The sequence below is a fragment of the Bos indicus x Bos taurus genome, chromosome 23 (genome assembly GCF_003369695.1).
Source record: "Bos indicus x Bos taurus breed Angus x Brahman F1 hybrid chromosome 23, Bos_hybrid_MaternalHap_v2.0, whole genome shotgun sequence".
Taxonomy (NCBI): domain Eukaryota; kingdom Metazoa; phylum Chordata; class Mammalia; order Artiodactyla; family Bovidae; genus Bos; species Bos indicus x Bos taurus.
In genome coordinates this window covers 46,105,971-46,130,281 of record NC_040098.1, presented here as the reverse complement: position 1 = coordinate 46,130,281, position 24,311 = coordinate 46,105,971, and the positions used below count along the sequence as shown (strand labels likewise).

General features: G+C 45.6%; 1 protein-coding gene across 4 annotated transcripts in view; it reads right to left on the bottom strand.

Annotated features, from left to right (window-relative positions):
* NEDD9 (neural precursor cell expressed, developmentally down-regulated 9) overlaps positions 1 to 24,311 on the bottom strand; it is a 190,296-nt gene that overhangs the window by 24,831 nt on the left and 141,154 nt on the right. For 2 of the 4 annotated variants that reach the window (XM_027525408.1, XM_027525407.1), the window contains one exon: positions 7,732 to 8,178. In XM_027525408.1, coding sequence (XP_027381209.1) covers positions 7,732 to 8,178 — 447 coding nt within the window. Of the gene's footprint in view, positions 1 to 7,731; positions 8,179 to 8,350; positions 8,520 to 10,878; positions 12,025 to 24,311 lie in introns of those variants that run through there. The other 2 variants (XM_027525409.1, XM_027525406.1) reach the window with 2 other exon arrangements.

The following is a 24,311-nucleotide window of genomic DNA, read 5'->3' as shown; positions in this document are numbered from 1 at the left end:
TCAATTTTACCATCAAATCTCCAAAATTTATATATTCTTTCCTCTCCCTCACAAATAGAGCATTGTCTACCGGCCCAGACAATACACTACCTATGATGCTGACCCGTTCTCTCCGATAAGCACAGTCACATAGCATGAAGTCATTCTAGAAGGACGGGACACTACCTCTGTTTGCTTTGGTGTGAGTCTGTAAGAAGTGACTAAATCATTCCTAGAAATATGCATTATCTCTGAGCTTTGTAACCAGTTGCAACGGCGTTTGAAGGCTTTGGCACTGACCAAACAAAAGAGATCTTTGTTTGAAGGTGTTACAATTTGCTCACCCCACTGGCGTGGGTGAGCTGACAGTGAAGAAATACTTTTCATTTTTAAAGTGATGTCACAGAGTCCTTGAAATGCTCAAGGACCTCCAATTTTGTGTAAGATTTAAATTAAAAAAAAATCATTTGGTTGCATCAGACCTTAGTTGGGGTGTATGGGATGTAGTTCCCTGCTAGGGATCTAACCTGAGCCCCCTGCATTGGGAATGCAGAGCCTTAATCATTGGACCACCAGGCAAGTCCCTAAAGATTTAAATTTTATCTTGATTTTGAAGGTAGAGATTTTAGGTGAAAGTCCAATTTTCTACATACCCCAAAGAGCCACGTATTGAGGGAAAAATTCATTAAATTAGAGCTATCTAGAAATGCACAATTCTGGAACTGGGTCATATTTTATTGAATTTATAAGTGGAGAAACTGAAGGTACCCTCTACCTTGTCAAACTCTGATTCTCCCCAATATTATTCAGGGTGTGTATGTACGGTTTTGTGTGTGTGTGTGTTTCCATGTGTCTGTCTAGGAAGTGAACAAAGGAAAGTGAGGTGGAGTCAGAGTTTATATTCGCTAATTCCTTTAATCTATTTTTACTTGTTGGTAGACGAGTCATACTGCTAATAAGCAGCTAGCTGGCTGGTATCTGAGTGCTGTCCTGGACAACCAGATTTCACAATGCTTCACATCCCAGTAAGGGAAGTCCTCTGCCCCCTAACCAGAGGCTTCGGGGGTGTGTGTAATTTATGATGACTCAGCGTCTAAGAAGGCACAAACATTGTAGCTTCAACTATTTATGGTTCTTATATTACCTTTCAAGGAATGGGCCTGGAAGACCTGGCTAAAGTCTTTGAATCATTTCCTGCCAATACTGGGCTACGTCTCATTTTGTAAGGTAGGAAGCAGTCTTTATAAGGATGATGTCATGGGGTTTAGATAAATCTTAAAGGTTACTTGAGTTTTCTGTGTGCTACCCGGAAGCAGAACGTGCCCCAGCCTAGTCTATCATACACAGTATAAAGGTGGGCTGTTTCAGTGCGCCTGTGAGCTGTGGTGGTAGTGGTCAAGAACTCGCCTGCCAGTACAGGAGATGTAAGAGACTTGGGTTTGATCCCTGGGTCAAGAAGATCCCCTGGAGGAGGGCATGGCAACCCACTCCAGTATTCTTGCCTGGAGAATCCCATGGACAGAGGATCCTGGCTGGGCTACAGTCCATGGGGTTGGTCTCAAAGAGTCGGACATGACTGAAGCGACTTAGCACAGAGGCATGAGCTCCCTTAAGATTAGGTGAAATTTACAACATATTTTGGGAACCTTGAGAAGGGAGAAATTGCTGGGGTGCAGAGAAAGCTTCCCAGAGGAGATGAACATTGAAATAGGTTTTAGAGTATGAACAGAAGTTCACGGGTAGCACAGAGAAGGGAAGGCGGTAAACAGTAGCATATGCAAAGGAGGCTCTGGTCCTCAGTAGGAACAGTTTGATTCTCCTCTTTCGAGACTATACAAGTGTTAACTTATCCTGTTGTCTAAATTCTCCAAAATGAATACAAGTTATGCCTTCAGAAAAGCTGAATGTGACCTCAGTCATGCTTCGGATGCTCACTGGTTGTGAACAGATAGTTATGATTACAGAAGACAGATGGTGACATTCTCCAAGACCCTCCTGGGGGAAAAGGACCGTGTATTATCTGACATGTGTTGTAACAGACTAACGCGCTGGACGCAGGATCTGACTTGTGTGTGCTGGTGAAGGGGTGATAAGATCAGAGCCACTTTTCAGCTTATTTAAAGGTCAACTTGAATTAAATGCCTCCTTCCTTGCTCCTGCCTGTGCATTCTCTCATTGGCTTTATTGACGTGCTGATGGTTTGCTAGGAGCTTGGCCTACCGCAGTACAGAGGCAACCACGCCAGCCTGGGTGGGAGGGCAGTCTGAGGGAGGATGGATACGTGTATACGTATGGCTGAGTCCCATCACCGTTCACCTGAGACTATCACAGCATTGTTAATCAGTTATACCCCCATACAAAATAAAAAGTTTAAAAAATAAAAGAGAGCCAGCCGTGGCCTCTGCCTGCCTTAATGGAAGTTATAATTTAGCCCAAAACTGATTTGAGAAAGATGCATAGGAAATCTAAATCCACCAGTTAGAATAAAAGCCATATGTTCAAAGGATCAGAGAAACACACATAATTCCCTGTGAAGATCAGGCACGAAATGGGTGAACTCAGGTGGCAGGTTTTGAGCTCTGAGGCAGAGAAATCTACCTCTTAGACCTTTGTTGACCTTGTGCTTTTAAAGTGTGGGTCTAAACCATCCCCTCTAAACCACAGAGCCCCAAAAAGGACAATTTTGCCTTGAAAAAATCGAGGACACTTTTAAAAAATATAATTCAGCTTTTCAAAAGCTTGGACTATGAGTAACTCATTTAATTTAGAAATGCCTGTGAGTTCTTGGCAATCACAGAGCATATTTAGAAGTCTTTGCAAAGTGAGAAGAATCTAACCTACAGATTGCTTTCACATGTAATGAAATGGTTATGACATCTAAATGTAACAATTAATGAAGTTGACACTGTTGTTTCTGGCACATTTGTCTAAATGTTTACTAATTTCTATTAATTTCGATTTTGCAGTTTTCGTATTTTGGAGCCAAACTTTTTTATTCAGTGCTCCAAGGTTCCCGTAGACACTGGGCATTCTGCCCACAGTGCCTAATGGATATAGCGGCCCTGCACACAAAACCCAGAGTGAAAGCGACCAGTGAAATTAAATCAAGGTGTCAATGTATATGGTTTCCAGATAATTTGGGGAGTTCTTTCCACTCTGTGCAAAATTTCTGGAGAACCAAAGAAAGAGCCACACAGTCAATGGGAACAGCATATACACTAGCAATAAAGCATTTGCATATTCAGTGCAGAGTATAAAACACAGAGATGATCAGTTCAAAAGAAACCCTGAGAAAGGAAAGAAAAACGCCAGGGACAGGCACTGGTTTTTTAAGGCCCTGCTCTGCAAATCCCTTGCCCTGGCCCTCTCCATGCTGTCTGTCATTTCGTTCTCACAGCAGCCCTAGCAGAGCCTTATGATTATTCCCATTTGACAGATGAGGAAACTAAAGTCTAAAGAAGTTCGGTCACTTGTCAAGAGATTTACAGCTACGGAGAAACAGAACCAGGAGTTGATCTCCCCCAGAGCCCAGGCTCTTTTCACAACGCTCATGCTGTTTTCTTTCAGGAAAGGGTGGGGATGATATGATTTTCTTTCCTTCTCTAACCACTGATTTAATAAGTGACGAATGTCATTTTCTGTGGATGGGATGCAGGAAGCAGGGTGGGGGTTGGAGTTTCCCAGAGAGCAAGGCTGAATTGATACAAGGCAGAATTCACCTTTTTTTTTTTTTTTTCCTGAATGATTCATTAGTAGAAAAAACTGTGGTGGATAAAACTTCTGAAGCCCACAGGCTGTAGCAGCGTCAAGGGAATCTTTAACTGTGGAAAGTCCCAAATCACAGGTTGGAACACATCCAGCCTCCTTCGTGGCCCTGTCACAGCTCGTCTCTAAGTGCAGTCCTGGACCACCTTCCTCTGCTATCCCAGCAGCTTCCTAAAATTCCCAGCTTCCCCGGGGCCTGGGAACCTGCATTTCAACGCACCTTCCCTCTCTTCCTTGCTGAGAGGTAAATTTTAAGCCACACTTCAGTGGTTTCAGATTTTAGAACTACACTTAGGTGGTTCAGAGCCAGATTCCACTGCCTCTTCTTTCTCTCCTTTAAGAGATTGCAAGGACTAGAGCGTAATTCACCAGGAATGGCCAGTTCTGGGTTCACCACCATTTTGCAGCCAGGAAATTAAAAGAGAAAACTGGATATGGGGCTATTTAGTTAAGTCAGGAAATGAGAACTATCCAATGAGAACTCAAAACAAACAAACAAAACCCCTGCAGGGGGTTTATCCTTCCATGTACCCAGATAAACTCTTGGGGCCTTGGCTGACGTCATCAGTGTGATTCTCACCCAGTGAGAAGCTCCTGAGTCAGAGGAGATTTTTTTTTTTTTTAACAAGCACAAAAAAAACGTTTTGCTTTATTCTTCTAAATCCCAAAGTGACAAAGATACTATCAATTAGCTTCAGGGTAGCATGTAAGTATCCCAGTATTTTTCTCACACTGAAAATTTGAAGGAAGAATGAGCATTTGTTTTTTCTACTAGGTTCAAAAATTGAAGAAAAATCTGTGGCCAAAGCTCAGACCAGATGGGCGTATATGTTTTTAACAAAATAAGTTAAAGAAAGAGTTAATGTGTGTGTGCTACGGAAAAAAAAAAAAAATTATACCTCTTTACCTCATGTGTCAGGAATTAATTCAATGTTTTTAAATTTTTCCACAAAAGATTATCTTCTCACTTTAACGTGAGAAAGCTGAGTGTAAGCAAAACTGTATTTCATGTTTCATTCTCTGAAATAATCAATCATAAAGTTACTTTTCAACTCGACACAGTAACAGACCATCACAGACAAGGATTCGGTAACTGAAGGAGATGCTGATGAAGTTTTTAAAAAATTACTTTATTATTCTTATTTATTTTTATTTTCTGTCTGTGCTACACAGCATATGGGGTCTGAGTTCCCTGACCAGGGATCGGCCCCCTGCACTGGAAGGAGCACCACTGGACTGTCAGGGAAGTCCTGATGGGAGCTTTTAAAGCAGCTGTTGGCACTCAGAAGATTAAAATGACCTGTTAGCAGTCCGCTCTCTCCACTGCAACGAAGGGAAGAAAGGAGGGAAGAAAAAAGGGGCAAGAGAGAGAGAAAGAGCAGGAGGCGTGGAGGGAGGGAGAGGAAAGGCAAGAAGAGCACAAGCCCACTTCCGTGGGGTACGAGCAAGTGGTCCGGTGGGCAGCATGGAGGTGGCAGCCCAGAGCCAGCGGCACTAAGGCGACTCGAGGTGAGGCCAGGGGTCTCACCGGGTGTATGGCAGAGACGAGCCCGGGCTATGCCTCCTGCCTCCCCACGAGAACAGCCTCAGATCTGGATGGCTCGAAGCTCCACCCTCGGGGGTCCACCTGCCCCTGCACTCTGTAAACCTCCCCCAGGTCTGCAGCATCCTCCACGAAGGGCTGGCAGAGCACGTGCCCTTCCAGAATCCTCCTACGGAATCACCTGCCTCTTGCTTAACCATTGATTTCAGAATTAAAAAAAAAAACAAGTGCCCAAGGGTAACCTCAGCACCCTGACCTCCATCCAAGGGAAAGTGCATCAAAGTCTCTCCCCTTTAAGTGGACAGAGGGTTCCGGAGTCGAGCTGCGGAACAGTTACAAAACGGGAAGAAGTCCCAAGTTTCAGACTTTTCAGGCTTGGGACTAAAAAGGTTTGAGTCTGAAAATGAAAACACGTCACCTTCCTGCCAAAATAAACTGTGATGGATGCTTGGACCCCACCACCTTTCGGCCAAGCGTTTCCTGTCCTGCCACACCACCCCCACCTGCCTCACACCAGCTCCGATGAGGGAGGGCTATTTTTAAGATGCCACAGCCAGGACCAAGAATGAGAGAAGTTATTTATTTATAGTTACACCTTTTGAGCATTCTTTCTCTCCCCTATCTCCAGGAGATACAGGCCTGGCTTGACTCTCCCTTTGAATCTAAAATCTCTGGGATAAGAAGGACTATGAAAGGTCACAGATGTCATCCATGACCTCTAGACTGGGATCGTCATCCTGGACAATATACAAGTTGGAAAACTGTTCACTCCTTGAGGAATTCATCCTACACCAGGCTCAAGAACACCTGTGCTCTTGAGCAGCATTTTGTAAAACACACATTTCTTATGAAAGGTGACTTGAAAATACATTCGTGGCTTTGTAATTTAAAAGATTGCAACAGTAAATCCCCCTACTTTTTTTTCCCAACAGAGGATTCCATTATCATGCAAATAGATATTCCATTATCTACTTGGGATTATAAACTCAGACTCTTGCATTGGGTTTTTCGAGGCAGGGCGTATGTGCACATCACATCCTCTGTATCAACAAGCTCTTTCTGGTGTCTAGCTGCATCCTTTCATTCATGACTCAGTGATCTTTTCTCATTCTGTTAAGTGAGCCCCTTCTTAATACCAGACCTCACAGGACCCATTGCAGATCCTTGGAATTTGCCAGTAAACCAAACAGAAACGCCCTCCCTTGTAATGTGCACAGAAGTTTCATCTTCCAGTTGGCTCCTGCCCCCACCCACCTCCACACACACACACAAGTTCACGGCCATTATTTTCTTCATAGCCGTTTTCCCACCTGACATTTGGTGTTGGCTGATGTCTCTCCCTACAGTTTAAGTATTGTGGGGCCACATTCATTCTTGGTATCACATCACGGTATCACAAGCATCGAAAATATGCTTAAAATTCATTCAATGGTCTACTTATCTCAAATTCTTACAGCATTTGGAATTACAGAGAGTGCTGAAGAGGTCCTTTTTTTTTTTTTTTTTAAGATTTTTTGATGTGGACCATTTTTAAAGTCTTCATTGAATTTGCTACAATCTTGCTTCTGTTTCATGTTTTTTTTTTTTTTTTTTCTTATCTGAGAGGCATGTGGGAATCTTAGTTCCCTGACTAGGGACAGAACCTGCATGCAACGCTTGCATTGGAAGGTGAAGCCTTAACCACTGGACCACCAGGGAAGTCCCCTCACCTTTTTTTTTTTTAGTATGATGCCTTCTTAAATACCCTAGCTCCACTATTTCCACCCACCACTTCAGGCATTACTATAGGAACTACTAGAAGGACAGGAGGCTGGCTCTTCTCTGAATTCACTAGTCTACGTGTTAAGTGAGTCGACCTTGAGGCTGATAGCTCTCCAGAACACAGTGGTTGGCATCACCCACTTCCCCTTCCTTGCAGCCTCTATTTCTCATGGGTTCTTTGTGCAGCCAGGTGTGTGGCGTCATGGCTCATGGCTGGTGGGGTCATGATTCAGCTTTTAGTGAAAGGAAAGTCCTTGCTGCCTCACTGTGCTTGTGCAAAGTACAGTGCCTTGTACTACTCAAGGGAGAAAGAGAAAGACTGGAAACTGTGGAGTGCAGAGCCCACGTGTAAAAGCAGGTCTATCAGAAAGATGGAAACACTTGACGATGCGGGATAACCTGGCACAACTTGGGAACTCGTAAGGGCTATGGATCAACAGTACTTGGCATGGGGTGGGTGTTCAAGAAGGTTTTACTGACCAACGAATGGAAAAATGATGCCCCCCCCCCCAAAAAAAATGTGCAAGCTAGAGTATTCACATGTTCTTACTTCTTGGAAGATTTACTTACTTCTTCGACGGGTTTCTTGGAAGCTCCAAGTTCTTATTTTAGGAGCACACACACACATACTTTGATTGCATTGGAAAAAATTAAGAACAGAAATCCAGCTGTTGTTCACTCACCTTTTTACTTAGGTGGGGACCATTAGCGCCCCCAGCGCCTCTCTGCCCTGAGGGTGGCACTTGATACACATCTTGTTCCTGGGTCCCATGGCCGGTGGGGACTTGGTAAATTCCCTGATTTTGGTAGGAAGGAGGCACTTGGTAGATGGTGTCTCGAGGGGCGCCCTGTGGGTTTGGTATTTGATAGAGCTTCTGTTGGCCAAACGGCGGCGCCCCCAGTCCTGAAGTGGGCAGGTCCTGATTGGAGGAGGTCTCCTGCACCGGGCCAATCAGAAGCTTCACCCGGTTGCCGGGGACAATGCCCTGCCGGCCGTGTAAGGAGCAGAGCCACCATCCCTCCAGTCCTCCTGTGTTCTGCTCGATGACAGTCAGGATGTCTCCCTTGCGGAAAGCCAGCTCCTCGGCACACTCCGGGACATTGTCGTACAAGGCTCGGGCCATAAGATTCTAGGTAGGAAAGAAAAGAGGGGGAACGCAGGTTAGTAGATGAACTGAGTCCCTGAAACACCTAAGCCCGTGCTCTTATGGAGAGGCACACTTCCTGGAAAGAGGAGGATCTGAACAATAAGCTGTAAGGAGAAAAACAGATGGTGCAGACAAAAGACAGATCCATACGTACTGTGTCTGCCACCAATGACATCAGACCGCCTCCTCGGAAAAGCTCCGAACACCACCGAGTGCTGTGTTCCAGCAGCAGAGGCTGTGCCAAGGGAATTATAAGGAGCTCGGTGAAGGAGCTGGAGAGCAGTTCACTCTACAAAGCATTTTTCTTCCTTGCTTCAACCCAGCTGAAGGAAGAAAAATATATTCCAAGATATTCAAATGGACTACAACAGGCATTTCGTTTTTTTTTTTTTTTAAGTATATTGGAGATAAAGAGAGTCAAAGAACACCTCCCCCCACCCCCCACCCCAGCCAAACAGCACAAATGGCGTTTATATGCACTGTTAAAATGGAAACAGAAGTATGCTGATCTCTGCCTTGGTAGGCCTTAACAATTCTTACTCTCAGTTGATCAAGAGGTCCTTGGATACAGGGAGACTCTACAAGCGGGGGATGTTTCCACGATAATCCCGTGCGGAGTGCAGTGACGGTGGTCCACACCTCCAGACCCGAGCATGTGGAGCTCCAAAGAGGCTGCCCCACGTGGGCAGGTAGAGGCCGCCCCGTTCTCTCCGGTGCTTTATTCCCACCTTTCCTGAGGGCCCCTCCTCACCCCGCCACTTTATTTGCTCCTCCTTGAATCTCACCATTCACATCGGAAAGGCTCTGCCCTCCCCTTTCATGGGCCCCAGACACTTTCTCTCTTTGTGTGAAGGCCCGTCTGCCACAGTACTGAGCAGACAGCCAAAGTAGGCATTCGGCGGGGAGCGGGTAGGCAGTACATGCCGACGTTCTTGGAAGCCTTTCAAAGGCTCGGCGATTTCATTTCTTGGCATCAGTCACGTCTCAGGGCATGAGGGTAGCCTTCCCCACCCAGATGCCGGCTCCTTCCCAGCACACACAGAGCCCTGGAACGTTGCAAATTCATCTCCAGCCATCGGAAAACTCAAAGTGGTCTCTTCAGTGCTTCACTAGACAGTCGGGATGCCCTCGATGTTGGGGTGATGACGATCGGCTGTGGGAGAAAAGACTGCCGATTGGATGGAGTGTGCTCTGATGACACACCCGTGGAATTTGGGGCTGTTGTTGCTTGGATTTCTGCCCCTGTGTTTTCTTCTCTAAAAATGTGGATTTGCTCTTTCAGCCTCCTGCTTTTCAGCCCTTCATCACTGACATGCACTCACCATCTCCCCCTGTATTAGGCCCCATAAACACAGGTCCTGCACCGTGGGCTGTGCTATGTGAGGGGTCTGTCCCCTGCTCAGTGGCTGGGGAGGTTCCTACTTTTATTCTGTTAACCAAGCTCCTCTGAGTACAGTGCAACGGCTTAACCTGAGGGAAGGAGATGAAGCCCTGGAACTCAGTACCCAGGAAGCCTGGTAATGCTCTTTAAGAATAAGACTGAAGTCCTTGTTCTTGACAGTTTTTTGATCCAGGAAGCCTATGATGTAGACAGGCGGGCAGAAAAGGGAAGTTAAAGGATACTGAGGGGTTTGTGTTCAGGTGAAAGTTGTACTTGGTATTTATATTCTAGGAAGCTTTGGGTTCCTTCTAACAAAAGTTCACACACATAAAAATAAAACACGCAGCACCGTAACCTGACGTGAGGAGCCATTTTAGGATGAGTCCTAATCTTAAAATTTCTACGTTTCTCTTCTCCCATCTTGTGGGTGATCTGTCCTTGAAAGAAAACTCATTGAGTTGAAGAAGACAAGACTCTTCCTCTGTACCTAAATGATGGGAAGGAAATTCAGTCTGTTCAGTTCAGTTCAGTCTCAGTCATGTCTGACTCTTTGTGACCCCATGGACCACAGCATGCCAGGCCTCCCTGTCCATCACCAACTCCCAGAGTTTACTCAGACTCATGTCCATTGAGTCGATGATGCCATTCAACCATCTCATCCTCTGTCTTCCCCTTCTCCTCTGAACTTCAATCTTTTCCAGCATCAGGGTCTTTTCGAATGAGTCAACTCTTCGCATCAGGTGGCCAAAGCTTCAACATCAGTCCTTCCAATGAACATTCAGGACTGATTTCCTTTAGGATGGACTGGATGGATCTCCTTGCTGTCCAAGGGACTCTGAAGAGTCTTTTCCAACACCACAGTTCAAAAGCATCAATTCTTCAGCACTCAGCTTTCTTTATAGTCCAGCTCTCACATCCATACATGACTCCACCAAAACTGTCCTGAAGTGACAGAGCAGGGAGACAGCTGACCACTCTGGACTCTGTCCCCTTCTCCAGGGCCCATTCAAGGACTGGGAATGGCTGGCAAGGAGGCCCTAATGCCTCCTGACATCAGGAGTGACGGGGCTGGGACCAGATCTATGGGAGTTGAGGGTCCAGAGCTTGATACTGGTGATCAAGAAGGGAAAGAAAAGAAACAGAACAGGGACTTCCCAGTGGTCCAGTGGATAAGACTCGACCTTCCAATGCAGGCGGCCTGGTTTCCATCTCTGACTGGGCAACTAAGGTCCCCTATGTTGCTCGTGGCCAAAAACTAAAAACAAAAACAGAGAATACCAGAAGGGTGAAAGACCACAAACCTCATCAGCATACACGAGCTCCAGGCATCTGGAGTTGGGTCACAGCTGTGGAGCTCTGGGAGGCGCTGAAGCGGAGCCATGGACCACAACCAGCTCGAGGCGGATAGCAATCCCTGCACGAAAGCTAGTCTTGATGTTCTCTGTCTCTTGCCCCCGTGACCCTCCACCACCACCAGCTAAGCAGCATGTTCAGGTTTCCAGACAGGTCGCCAGAGCCACTTCTCGTGGAAAACCCAGGGAGCCGCTTGTGGACGCACCGTGGGTGTCTTCGGACTAGCTCCTCCTCGTGCCCACAGAGACTGGGATTCAGGGAGTCCAGTGAGGCTGCTAGAGAGGCACCCACTGCCAGCCTGGTGCCTCAACACTGAGAGTTATTCTCAGCCTCGGCGCAACGGGAATAAGTAATTTAATACCTGCACAAGCTACAGGGAGCCAGCAGTCTCCCACACAGAGGCGTTACAGCTCCTTCAGAGGACCTTCAGAGGACACCTGGACCCGGCCTCCCTGTCCCACAGGTGAGGAAACGCATCCGGGGAAGGGGACAGTCTATCATCTGCCTGAGGCCACACCGGTGGAGTCAGAGATCGGAACAGAACTGTGGTCTCTTGGCCCAGTTCTCCTTCCAGGACTCCAGGCCACCTTAGCCTAGTTCATATTGTCCTCCAAACTGGGCTCCACTCCATTTTACAGTAAAGCTCTGAAAACGACGGTTCTTTTTGTCATGTCTAGGGAATAAGTCAATTCTTGGGGTTTGGGGGTCTTGGCTGTGTGACTTGGGCAGATTATTCCCCACAGCCTCTGCACCTGTAAAATGAGAATGAGGATAACATCCCTATGTCACGGATTTGCAGTGAGGATGAAATGAGTTCATTCAAGTCAAGTACTTGAACATCGTGGGAGCCTTGGGAAGCGATGATGACTGTTTAATGCATGATGGTGCTTTGATGGTGAGCCTCCTAGTAGGTTACCTCCTCAGTTCGCAATCAAGGGTTGGTCTCAGTCTAATGATGCTATTATATATACTTCTTTATACATCTGATGTTTCTCTTGCTCACAATTACACTTCAAGAGAACTGTATGTTGAAGCAGTATTTCTCTGAATTAAGAATGAGTTCTGGTCACTGCAACCTCTTGTTGAGTATTTGCCTACAAACAACAAAAGTGAAATCATTGGTTGATTCAAGAGACTTCCTGAGACAAAGTAAAATAATAATAATAAAAGTTTCCCAGGAGACTCAGTGGTAAAGAACCTGCCTGCCAATGCAGGAGACATGGGTTTAATCCCTGGGTCAGGAAGATCCCCTGGAGAAGGAAATGGTATTCCATTCCAGCATTCTTGCCTGGAAAACCCCACAGACAGAAGAGTCTGGTGGGTTACAGTCCACAGGGTCTCAAAGAGTCAGACACGACTTAGCGACTAAACAACAATGGTATTTCTGGAAAAATTTTATGAGGTTCCAGAAGAGTACCACCCATCAGAAAATGTGGAAAAACATGGGCAAAGAGGAGCTTGACTTTTGAAAACACTTGATATGTTGAGGCAAGAATTTAGTAAGAAGATAATAGCAAAATTAACTTCAACCAGAATAGGAACCATCTCATTCAAAAGTGCACAGGCAACTCACAGACAGGCAGGTAAAGAGTTAATTTCCCTGGCGAGGACAAGCTGGAGGGACCCCTTCTCTCAGTGGTTCCTAAAGGCCACAAAGTCAGAAGGTATCTCTGCATATCTCACAAAAACCCAGGCAAGACAGTTTGCCTGGTCAAGACCTACTGCTTCGCCCACTCTCCCTGGGATATTTATCTCCAGGGCAGGAAAGGTCAACACAGAAACACATCAGGGAAAGATAAGAGAGCTATGTAATTCTATATCCAGCTGGATGGTTGGCCTCCAGAGGCTGGCAGTTAGAAACGCAGCTAGAGCTTGGCAAAGCACCAACACAGTTGGGGCACAGAACTCGAAAGCCAGAAGAACATCAAACAATTACAGTCCAACTTGTTCACTTTACAAAGGAGAAAAACGAGGCCCCAGAAGTTAATGATTTGCCAAGTCACCTGGCAAGACGGTCAGAGAGCTGAGCTAAGAACTCGGGCCTCTTGTCTCCAGCTCGAGAATTAGGATGGTATTTAATAAAGTCAGAGGCATGTGCTACAAAAGCTGTGGTTCTAATTAGGATGGGAAATCTGCATTTAGAGTCATAAATCCTATTTGAAGGACTCTAATCGTCTCAGCCTGTGGCGCTGACCCCACCCTGGTCTTACTTGAAACTGTCCTGGGCTTCTGTGCTCCCCATCCTGGTTCTCCTTCTTCCCTTGAGCTCAAAACCAGTCATTTTCCTTCTCTTCCACAGGCCATTAAAAAAAATTTTTTTAAGGTTTATTATTAATTTATTTAGCCACATAAATTTATTTAGCAGTGCGGCATGCAGGATCTTAGTTCCCTGACCAGGGGTTGAACCTGTACCCCGTGCAGAGGAAGTGCAGAGCCTTACCCCTCGACTGCCAGGCAAGCCCCTATTTTTTTCCCCCTATCATTTTAGTGGTCATGTTCCAAAAGGATCTCTCTTCTTTCTGAGCTCGCTCTCTACAGGACATCTCATTCATGCCGATGGCATTTAAACACCCAGGTGACACTCAGATCCACAGCTCCAGATATTCAGATCCAGCTCGATATTCCCTCTGCTCTCCAGTCCTGTACTTCCCATCGTCTAGTGAGTATCTTCACCTCACACCCAAGTGCCAAACCCCCCTTCTCCTGGTCTCTCTCAGTGAACAGCAGGCACATAGCTGCCCAAGACTGGAGCCTCAGAGGTTTGCTGAGTCACTCCACAACCTGAACCCCAATCAGCTGGGACCTGCTCGTCCTCCTCACTGCTGCTCCCCGCTCAGGCCACCAGCGACTTATTTTTGGTGGGAAGGGAAGAGAGGGCAGGTATGGCAACTGCTTCCCAACTGGTTTTCCTGCATTCAACTTCTTCCCACCTCCAAACTCATCTTCCACATCACCAGAAGAGTCCTCTTCCCAAAGTTGTTTCCCTTTCTAGTTCTTGGTGATAGCATTTCTTGAGATCAAACCAGTCAATCCTAAAGGAAACCAACCCTGAATACTTACTGGAAGGACTGGTGCTAAAGCTGAAGCTCCAATACTTTGGCCATCTGATTCAAAGAGCCAAGTCATTGGAAAAGACCCTGATGGTGGGAGAGATTGAAGGCAGGAGGAGAAGGGGACGACAGAGGATGAGATGGTTGGTTGGCATCATTGACTCAATGGACATAAGCTTGAGCAAACTCCAGGAGATAACGGAGGACAGGGGAGCCTGGCCTGCTGCAGTCCATGGGGTCAGAAAGAATAGACATGACTCAGTGACTGAACAACAGACTTGTACCATCCCATTCAAGACCAAACTCCTTAAGTTCAGGGAGGCTGCTCTTCCTTGGGCATTTTCAGAACCAGTGTCTAAAGCAAAATACACACTCATTGTGTTTGCTAACTTGAAATGGACTCTCATTCTGGTTCTCTACAGAGAGGGTGAAATGGTTTTCTAGACATGTCTGCGAGGTATGCGGCGGAGATTTTCAAATGGACGTGGGGAGATGAACTAACAGGACCAGAAAGATAAACGGTGCGTCCAAGTCACTAAGCCTCAGGGCCAGAGAACGTGGGAGGCGGCCGGCAGGAAAGCGCCCGCCCCACCCTCTTAAAACAGGATGGGGTGCCTGCGTCTACTGCAGAAGCAAACAGGAAGGCCAAGAGGAGCCGGCCGTCCCCATCTGGTTAAATACAATGGTCTCTGTGAGAGAGCCTTTCTCTCCCTTCAGTGCAGCAACCTACGTCTGGCGGTAGGTGACTGAGCACCATTCACGCTTGGCCAGAATGCTTGGCTTCTGTGATCCCCAGGTTCCCAGGCTGTGCCTGAGGACTGGGAAGAAGATGCCCGGCGGCATTACAGCAAGTACATGGAGCTCCGGACCACACTGGGTTTCCAGACCCGCTCTTGCCTGCCCTGCTACCAAAACGTCAAGAGAGCGCATTACTCCTACTGCCAGGGAAGTGATCTTCCAAATATGGGGAGGTGTGACTTATAATTTCCATGACCATTTATGCCGTTCTCTGAAGAGAAGTGAGACACAATGGCTGGTGTGTCATCCTCCCTTCCCTCCCCCTACCCTGCCTGGACGGATAGCATCATCAATGGCCCAGCTTCCTCTTATTATTTGGCTTCATTCTATATTTACCACGCAGGAGCTCCTGCCAAGGCCTCAGGCCGCCACATTCGCAACAACATGACTTTCCTGTGCCCAACCCCGCCCCCACCCCAAACTTTAGCCCTGGACTCCGGCAGGGACATGCATACAGAACAAAGGAGGAAACGGCCATGGTCAAGGAAATTGGTCCCCAAGGAAGTAGCTGGGGGATGAGCGTGAGCGAGGTCGGTCTCGGGACACACGGGAGAAGAGCAAGACGACCTGGTGTCTTTAGTTTGCCGACAAAAATCAGCTTAGGTCTTTTCCATTACAGTTTATTATGAGATTTTGAATATGGTGTCTTGTAATAACCTATAATGGAAAAGAATTTTAAAAAGAATACAGATACACACACTTATGTGTGTGTGTGTCCATGGGATTCTCCAGGCAAGAACACTGGAGTGGGTAGCCATTCCCTTCTCCAGGGGATCTTCCTGACCAACCCAGGTCTTCAGCATTGCAGGCAGATTCTTTACCACCTGAGCCACCAGGGAAGCCCTGTATGATACAGCCTCCCGGTGGTGCTAGTGGTAAAGAACTTGTCTGCCAGCAGGAGACTCAGGAGTTGCCGGTTTGACCCCTGGGTTGGGAAGATCCCCTGGAGGAGGAAAGGGCAACCCACTCCAGAATCCATGCCTGGAGAATTCCATGGACAGAGGAGCCTGGCAGACTACAGTCCATAGGGTTGCAAAAAGTCGGACACGACTGAAGCAAGTTAGCATGCACACAAGCATGTATATATGTGTATGTATATATATATATATCTCCAAATCACTTTGCTGTAGAGCTGAAACCTAACGCAATGTTGTAAATCAACTCTACTTCAGTCAAAAAAAAAATCAGCTCCAGTCTGAGAGCCATCAAACCACTTTGGCTTCCTCCTGCTCTCATCTTTAGGATATAGTGGGACGTGAAATTTCCCCAAAGAAGGACACAGTCACGGTCCAAAACCCTGGATATCTGCAAGTGTCTGGGTTTTGATTCTTGGAATACTTGGTTTAGACCTGGATTCTTTCATCAGATGACATCTGGAATGTTGAATTTTTTAAAGAGCTGAATCCTCTGGAGATTAAGTAGTAGATACAAAGCTTTCAGGTTTAGGAGTCAAAAGACATGATGCAGAGCGCATCTAAGGTTTTTTTCTCAGCAATGTTTTTCCATTGCGACCTGACACACATTAGGTGCCCTGAACCAGCTGCAGAAGGGCAGTGTGACATCCCGCAAGGTGTCTAGGAATACTAGTCCCCAGTCGTGTTTCCTGACCTCTGGGGACAGTGTCCACCAAAGGTCCCTATGCACCGGGACCAAATTTCAGCCAATGATCTACATATCCTGGAAAGTGCTTCTGAAGCCCTATGATGATCACAAAGCTCACACCAGTGTCTTGGACTCTCTCTGAATATTCATGTCTCTCTGAATATTCATTGGCCCAAGTTCTCGCATCCTCTAAGATGTTAATTCCTGAATGGAAGGTGCTTTTAAAAAATGTGGCCTCGGGCACTCGTCTCCCAAAGGTGCTCTTTGACCTGCAGTGACCGGTGCGGCTGTGCCCCGGGCATGGTGGCCCGGGAGGTGCCCAGGTTTGGTTCCTTCCACGTTGGCCTGTTCCAGTTTGGTGAGGGATGGTTCAGAACCCAGCATGACTTTGTGGTTCACAGACCAGAGGGGCATTAGTTCTTGAGAGCCAGTGAGAAGACAGATCTGACACTCACTGCAAACCTGAATATTTTTAATTAATTTATTAATTTTTGGCTTCCCTGGCTCTTTGTTGCTGCACGTGGGCTTTCTCTAGTTGCGGAGAGCGGGGGCTACTCTTGGTTGCCGTGCTGGGGCTTCTCATTGTGGCGGCTTCTTTTGTTTCGGGGCACAGGTTCTGGGTGCATGGACTTCAGCAGTTGCAGCGTGCGGGCTCAGTAGCTGTAGCTCTCAGGCTTAGCTGTTCCGAGGCCTGTGGAATCTTCCCAGACCAGGGATCGAACCTGTGTTCTCTGCATTGGTGGGTGGATTCTTATCCACTGTGCCACCAGGGAAATCCCAACAAATCTGGGTGTTTGGATGTCAGAAGAATTCTTCTATGTAACTAGATTTTGTACCATGATATGGAGAGCAGAGTTGAGATTAAAGAAGTGGTTCTCCAAGTGCTGGCTTTCTGCCTGCCCTAGAACGAATGCTACATATTCACCCCTGATTTTTGAGGTTGATGCAGGACAGAAATATCCACACGCTGGGACCTGTTTATCAAGAAACCAACGGTGGCTGGGAGCAAACCCTCTGCTTCAAATAAGAAAAATGGCAAACAGGTTGTTGGGTGGTGTGGGTGTGTGTGCAAGTAAGTGTGTGACTTCATAGCCAACTTCTATTACTTCTTGGCTGGCTGTAGGGGATGGATTTGATTGCTGACATTGAGAAACATAAATCAGCTTTTGCTCACAAGTTTGATGATATACATGTGTCTTTATGAGCTCAATTCTCTGCTCTTTTGTGGTTTGGGGATTTTTCTCGGGCAGCTCCTGAGGGTCTGAAAGAAGGTGGGAGAACACCCAGGTTTCTGTAGGTACTCAGAACCAGTAGTCACCCATGGCTTGACCAGACCCACCAGGCTAGAATTTTAGACTAAGAAGGGATCCCAGAGATCATTCTAGCCCAAGCTTCTTGTTTTACAGCCCAGAGGGTCTCCTATTAGATAAGCAGCAGAGCAGATCTAGTGTCTGGTTCCCCTCTTAATCTCGGATTTTTTTTTCCTGCTGGACTAGGGTGTGCTTCCTGAGAACCTTCTCCACCTTAGAATTGAGTACCATTGCTGTTAAGCCTCAGAATCTGTAAGCATTTGTCCCAGGTTGCCTGGTTTTGATAGATTTAAGCATAGTGTATTGGCAAAGGATCAAAACCACAGGGCAGGCACAAATGCTTTTCAGGGTCTGTCCCTAGATAAATCTGACAGGCGCCATATAATGATGATGGCCTGACACCCACTCACCCAAAAGATAGGTTTTATTAAAAGCAAAACAACCATCTGGATTTCAGCCAACATTACAGTATTGGCACCGAATGACTTCTATTTGCCTGTCTAGACAAATCCCTCTAACATTCAGGTACTTGGGGAAGTGAAATGAAAATTAAGTCATAAAGGAGTAGGAGACTCTAGTCCACAAATATTACAATATAATTCCCCCCAACTGTATTATTTCCCAACAGTCAAAACACACAAGTTGTAACATCTAATAAAGCATATTTGAAAGAAGGGAAAGATCTTCCTATTTGCACATGCCCATCTATCTTATCTTCCTGCATCAATGTATGCAATCCCCAAGGTATGAAGTTATATCTAAATCCATGAATGCGTATATGTACACATGCTACCAACCTTTGCCTCCCAGCCAGAACACAGCTGATACAACTTGGGTGGCACCCCTCACTGGAACTCTTAGATGACTCCTGACCTAGGTTTGATGCCTGATTGTTATTCTCCTACTTAATTTCTGAAGTCCTCAAAGAGTTTAAAAAAAAATGGATTTGTATACTTGGCTGAGCGGTTATATACAATCACATACTGTCAGCACTGCATTTGCAGAGTTGTCTCAAGAAAGAATCTTTAGATGCTGGGAAGCTAATCTTAGCTTCTCAGTTAGAAGAGAAAGGAGAGATGGCAGGAGCAAACGGAGGCGAAGAAGACCTCCAAATGAAACTGATGAAGCTGTTCAGTGGCCAGGGAAACAGACAAGCTCCTACGTGTATAAAGGATGCACTGGTTTATGAAAATAAAATAGTTTTCTTCAGAGTCCATTACTCATGAAGCATGCATTTAGAATGCATGGGCCTGGAAGAAAGCTATTGTACGCATTTTAATGTTATATATTGTATCTACAATAGGAAGATTATTAGGAAAAGGAAGCCAACAGAAGACTTCAGAGAGCTCGGCTGGCCTTAGAGATGGTCTGATGGTTTTACACATGACCTTATGAGGCCCCATGCTTCTTAGTACCTTGTGGTATTCCCTTGAACAAAGCGGGGCTAAGTACGTAAGAGGAAGCTTCCTTTTGGTTACGAACTGTTACATGAAGCCCAACTTCAGTCATGATAAAATGATGGCAAACCGATCTATGGTTGTATTTTTGTGCTTCTATCACATAAAACCATTGAGGCAATTATTTTTAAGCAGAAGGAGGTCAGGGAGATTGCAGCAGTGATTTTTCACCAGCGGGGATTTTGTTCCCCAGGTGATACGTGGCCACGTTCAGAGACATTTTTGGTCATCACATTGTGTGCACGCGTGTGTGGATGTTACTGGTAGCTAGTGGTCAGAGGCCAAGGATGCTGCAATGCACAGAACAGTCCCCACAAGAAGGAATTATCCACCCTAAATGTCAGTAGGGCTGAGGGGGGGAAACCCTGACAGAAGGATGCACGTGACATTACTAAATCGATAGAGTCTAATCTCAGTCCTCATCTTGTCAGACTAATGACAATGAATCACTGCCTTTTGTGCCTCTGTTTCCCCATTTGCAAAATGGGGATAATGAACACGTTCTTTATAATAACATCAAGAGGAGTCATGAAATTATATATGCAAAACACTCTGATTTCTTCAGAAGAAAGGGTCTCTATAAAATCAAAGCACAGTTATGATTACTGCACTATTATGAGCTCATGAAATTGCATCTTAAGAACTGTACTCCTCCTTCTCAAAAAAAAGAAAAAAATTCCTCCAGGGAAAGAAAAACCAGAATGATCTCATCGTGATTACACCTGCCACACCAAAAAACAGACACAGTTCAGAGAAGCTAAATTCTTTCCCTCCAGCAACGAAGTAAGCTGCGTCTGTAATTAAGATCTTAATAAGGGAGGGCGGGAGGCTGGATGCAGATGCCGCAGGCTCTGAAGCGCAGAGCCATCCTGCCAGGTTTCAACAAGAACAATGGAAACACAGCCCCGCTCACTGCTTCGTGCTCTCTCAGGAGTCCTCTGCACGGTCCGTATTTCAAAGGGTCTTGCCTTCATTTTTTCACTTCCACAAGGAGAAAGAAAAGGACCCTCTTATTTACAAGTAAATGTGTGTGTGCTCAGTCGCCAAGTCGTGCTGACTCTTCGTGACCCCAAGGACTGCAGCACTCCAGGCTTCCCTGTCCCTCACCATCTCCTGGAGTAAAATGTGATGTTGTAGATATTATTTAGAAGTAAATTATGAAAGGTGTGCCAGAATCCACTTTAGAAAAAAAAGCCCCTAGGCAATTTTCTGATAAAAAGCTGGAAAAAGTCAGATAGAAAGCTGACCTAAGGCAAAAGGGATAATGCCCTGGACAGCCGATTGATCTTGGGAGCAGCCTGTGTTTAGTGTCCCTAACCACCACGTGTAAACTTCCCAAGATGGTCCCTGTTTCAAATAGCCTTCCCGCGGTTAGACCATCTGTCCCATGTTGGGGTCTGTGAAACATGGATACATACCCACAGAAGGGAAATATATTTTAAACTAAAAGTAAAAGATAGACATCTAAGTATGTATCTTGTTAATGGATCTGCCTTGGTTGAATTTAGGATATAGGAGAAAAAAAGACAGGTACTGATAAGAGTCTTGGATTTAGTCAACGGACATGTTCTCTCATTGGCAAGGAATCGAGATCTGTTCCAAGGGCATCCAGGCCTCTGTGGGACTGTCGAGCCGTCCAACTTCACCGTGGACGCCCTGGGCTAACTGTGTCTTTATCATCCCTTTCCCAGTGCACTTAGCAGCTCTGAGTGGGAAAGGATGGAGAATCAGAGAAGAACACGGAAGGTCTATCCCAGAGGAGCACTCAAGGGAAAAGGGACTGGTTTTCTGCCAGTGTTGTTTTGATGGCCCTGAAGCAGTGCTGCTCGTCTCAGCCACATTTCCTGCTGACTCTAAGTCACGCCATGAATGACGAGCAACAATAAGCAAACAAACAAAAAACCAGTGACAGCAACAGACTCGTTGACAGATCACTGGCACGTCCTGTGAGGAGGCTGCAGAGCCTAGAAGTCCACTTCCCTGCCTCCGAAGTGTGCTGGCTGGGCTGGCTAAGGCTACTCGGGGGCCGAGAGAGAGAAGTCCAGCTCATTCTTTCAGTAGAGTACAGAGCCTGGGAACAGAGAAGCCTGAGGCCTGAGTCAGCCCCATCTTCTGTGGGAGTGAGGTGCTGAGTTCCGGGTAACACGCCGACTACCACAAGTCAGTGAGACTATGGCTAATTCACACAAGGGACAGCACTGGGTTTCCACATAACTAGAAGTTAGGAAAAATGCTGTCTAAATACACATTGCTTTACTTAAATAGAAAGATCTGGTTCAAATCTTAGCTGTATATGCTGTTTGGTGATCACAACTTAGAGTTTCTCAAATAATCCCCTCTCCCCAACACACACAACAAAGGGTAAAGGAAGGAATTAAACTTAAATTCAGAAGATGCTATTAAGCATTTTTGTGCCGAGCTTGCACTTTTACATATTCAGGGTTGCTCAATTTTTACTTCTGGTAAGTATAAACATCAACATTCCACATAAGGAACAACTTTGTAACATCTTATAACTATTACCTTGACATATTAGAAATACCAGGAGGAATTCTCATCTGCAATGTACATACCAAGATCTACAAAGAAATAAGATGTCTCCAAATCAGTAAACCCAGCCTTTGAATAGATCATGAACCACCTACCTAAATACCATTTGAAAGTGAAGTCTCTCAGTCGTGTCCGAATCTTTGTGACCCCGTGGACTGTAGCCCACCAGGCTCCTCCGTCCATGGGATTCTCCAGGCAAGAGTACTGGAGTGGGTTGCCATTTCCTTCTCCAGGGGATCTTTCCGACCCAGGGATCGAACCCAGGTCTCCCGCATTGCAGGCAGACACTTTAACCTCTGAGCCACCAGGGAAGCCCTAAATACCATTTAGCACAATTCATGTACTAAATTAATTGGGGAAGAGGCTGAGAGAAGGGACTAGTCATTTTTTTCTTTGTTTTAAAAAAGAATAAACTGGAATTTAGTGGTCCATGATGTGTGTGTGTGTGTTCTCAGCTGCTCAGTCGTGTCTGATTCTTTGTGGCCCCATGGACTGTAGTCCACCAGGCTCCTCTGTGCATGGGATTTCCCAGGCAAGAATAATGTAGTGGGTTGCCATTTCCTACCCCAGGAAATCTTCCTGACCCAGGGATCAAACCCTGGTCCCTTGTGTCTCCTGCATTGGCAGGCAAATTCTTTACCATTGAGCTACCTGGGAATCCCAGTCCATGATGAGACCTAAGCATATGTACACTCCACTGGCAGCTTTATTGGGTTGGCCCTAAAGTTCATTATATATGGAAGATATATGGAAAAACCCAAATGAACTTTTGGCCAACCCAATATTATCTCTATGACTAGTTGCCCCTCCCCAACCCCCACTTCAACCATGAAAAAATCACAGTCACATTCTATCACTGCTTATACTTCCTGGGCAATCTGTTCCACCTTCCTCAAAGTGCATGCCTGAATTCACCTAGGTCACACTGTCTGCCTTTTGAAAGAACTGCTCTTTCCAGTGCAAAGTGGAAAAGGTTACCAACGAAGCATTTATATTAAAATGAAAATTCCTCAGGAAGACAGTAATGAGTGAGAGTGAAAAAGCTGGCTTAAAACTCAACATTCAAAAACCTAAGATCACGGCATCCGGTACCATCACTTCATGGCAAATAGAACGGGAAACAATGACAGACTTTATTTTCTTGGGTTCCAAAATCACTGCAGATGGTGACTGCAGCCATGAAATTAAAAGACACTTGCTCCTTGGAAGAAAAGCTAGGACCAACCTAGATAGCATATTACAAAGCAGAGACACTACTTCGCCGACAAAGGTCCGTCTAGTCAAAGCTATGATTCTTCCAGTAGTCATGTATGGATGTGAGAGTTGGACTACAAAGAAAGCTGAGTGCCAAAGAATTGATGCTTTTGAACTGTGGTGTTGGAGAAGACTCTTGAGAGTCCCTTGGACTGCAAGGAGATCCAACCAGTCCATCCTAGAGAAAATCAGTCCTGAATATTCATTGGAAGGACTGATGCTGAAGCTGAAACTCCAATCCTTTGGCCACCTGATGCGAAGAACTGATTCACTGAAAAAGACTCTGATGCTGGGAAAGATTGAGGGCAGGAAGAGAAGAGGGTGACAGAGGAGATGGTTGAATGGCATCACTGACTCGATGGACATGAGTTTGAGCAAGCTCTGGGAGTTGGTGATGGACAAGGAAGCCTGGCATGTTGCAGTCCATGGGGTGGTAAAGAGTCAGAAATGACTGAGTGACTGAACTGAACTGTAATGCTCCCCAGGCATGTGGAGTCCTCCTTTACTAGTAAGAAATCCCGCAGGGAGATAACTGGAATGTTCAAAGTAAATAAGATGGAGGTGGGGTTGTTGACAAAGTATAAACGGTTTTTTTTTTTTTTTTTTTCTTAGGGGGACCCCTTTTCCATGCCCACGTTCTTTGCAATCATCCATTGCCTAGGTAACTGGTAGCTATTTTCTGCATTTTAAATTGAAAAGAGAGTATTTCTTCCCAGTGGCCCCATTTTGTTTATCTTGGCAAGGAGGCTTGGTAATTAAGTCTATACGTTACTGGAGGGCTGGGATACCAAGGGCTGGGATTTCAAACTAATTTGTTTAGGTTCCTTTCTAGCGCTAAAGTGATCTAAAAACAGATCATCAGCATCTCTAACTTTATACCTCTGTCACTCTGACCCCAGAAGGATAAGAGATGTGCTTTATCCCGGGCCCTACTCACCTCCTGTATCAAATCCACCTTTGATTCTTTAGTCATGACTTTTCTCTTTTTTTCAGTAATATTTTTGTTATGGAAAAACAATTCTAGTGAAGGTTTTCTCTTACATTTTAACCTATATAGTGCGTCTATCAATATACCTATATATGAGTGTATTCTGAATATTTTATGTATCTTATAAATGCATCATAACATAGCTGCCATTTTTAAATGCCTACTATGTGCTAGAAACTGATGATTTTCAAATATTATACCCTTACAACTATCTAATGAGACAGGTATTATTACTCCCATTTTATAAATGAGGAAATGGAGGCTTGCCTAATTTTATACTGTTAAAAAGCAACAAAAGTGAGATTTAAAACAAAATCTATCTTCTTTCCAATAGGCCATATGGGGAAAACTCTTTTAATAGCTATTTGTGTA